This window comes from Wasmannia auropunctata, unplaced genomic scaffold (genome assembly GCF_000956235.1).
Source record: "Wasmannia auropunctata unplaced genomic scaffold, wasmannia.A_1.0 LD336076.1, whole genome shotgun sequence".
Lineage (NCBI taxonomy): Eukaryota > Metazoa > Arthropoda > Insecta > Hymenoptera > Formicidae > Wasmannia > Wasmannia auropunctata.
Window position 1 is genome coordinate 309,908 of NW_012026814.1, and position 1,229 is coordinate 311,136.

At 38.3% G+C, this 1,229-nt stretch overlaps 1 protein-coding gene across 1 annotated transcript in view; it reads right to left on the bottom strand.

Annotated features, from left to right (window-relative positions):
* Positions 1–615, bottom strand: part of LOC105449457 (insulin-like growth factor-binding protein complex acid labile subunit) — a gene marked incomplete at its 3' end in the record, with an annotated part of 33,820 nt that extends 33,205 nt beyond the window's left edge. Inside the window, exon 1 of the mRNA XM_011688710.1 lies at positions 316–615. Within this exon, the coding sequence (XP_011687012.1) occupies positions 316–615 (300 nt within the window). The remainder of the gene's footprint in view (positions 1–315) is intronic.
* Between the last annotated feature and the right edge of the window lie 614 nt (positions 616–1,229).

Consider the following 1,229-nt stretch of genomic DNA (forward strand, 5'->3'; position numbering starts at 1 on the left):
GACGTGTGCTCTTCCGATCTGTAACTTGGCGCCATTTATTGATTGATATCACTAGTACATATTACTAGTACATATTACTTTTTTAAAATTTAGTACAATAATTTTTTTGTTCGAGTAGCACATATTTAACGCCATTTTTTTTTTTTTAGAAAATTATTTTATAATATGTATTTTTTCTACAAGTAATATATATAACATTTAATTTTTTTAAAGTTATTTTATTTTACTAACAACTACAAATTTTTGTAGTTTGGCGCTAATTTTTGATAGCGAAACATTTGTACAGAGGACGCGTATACTTGGCATTTTTTTTACCTCTTTTTTTAAAAAGGTATGCTTTACATCATTGATGTTTTCTTGCATTGGCTTCTCAATAAATCTACTGACATAATTCACACCAAATGCTATGTCAGGTCTTATCTTCGACGATGCATAAAGCAAACATCCAACCATTTCTCTGTATGTATAATTTTTAGTTTGCTCTCCCTGAAATATAGGAACCTTAACTGGCTTAGCAGTTTTCATGCCACTCTGCTGCAGTATTCTCTTGACGTAGTCGGTTTGAGTCAATACTAAAGTATCTTTTGACTTGAAAAATTCATGTTCAATGAACATTTTGAACGAAGAAGCGATTCCGAATCCGGCGTCGCTGCTTCCGACGAACGTTCGACGTCCGAAGATGTTCGTTCGGCATCCCCCGAGGATCGCGTGCACACTTTTCTACGCGGAGTATTCAACAATGCCATGGCTAGCAGCGTCTATCTGACACTTCGAAGAAGGGCCGTCCTGTTAGTCCGATCCGCTCGTCCGTTCTATCCCGGACGAGCCCCCAAAATGTTGCGCTCGCGGACGTCAGTACGCGCACTCTTGACTCACAAGACACGTTTCCGCAAGGAAATGTAACACACGTCGGTTTTAAAATAAGAACTTTAATGCGAACACAACTTTACAGTAAGAACAGAATAAATCGTAAATGCACCGGGAACACATCCGAACGGTTTGACAGTCCCGCGGTAACTTCAATTCTTTTACTTGTTGATTCCCGTAGCAACGACTCATCGACGGGAATATTCAATACTTTCTCTCTCGTAACCAACGTCAGCGGACGGCGGTTTCAAAATCTACGATGCTCGAAGCATGGGCGCAACACTATGTAAAAGGGTTGAAACATCTGTTATAATTTGTACATTAAGTATTAGCTTCATAATAAAATTTGTTTACCATCACAG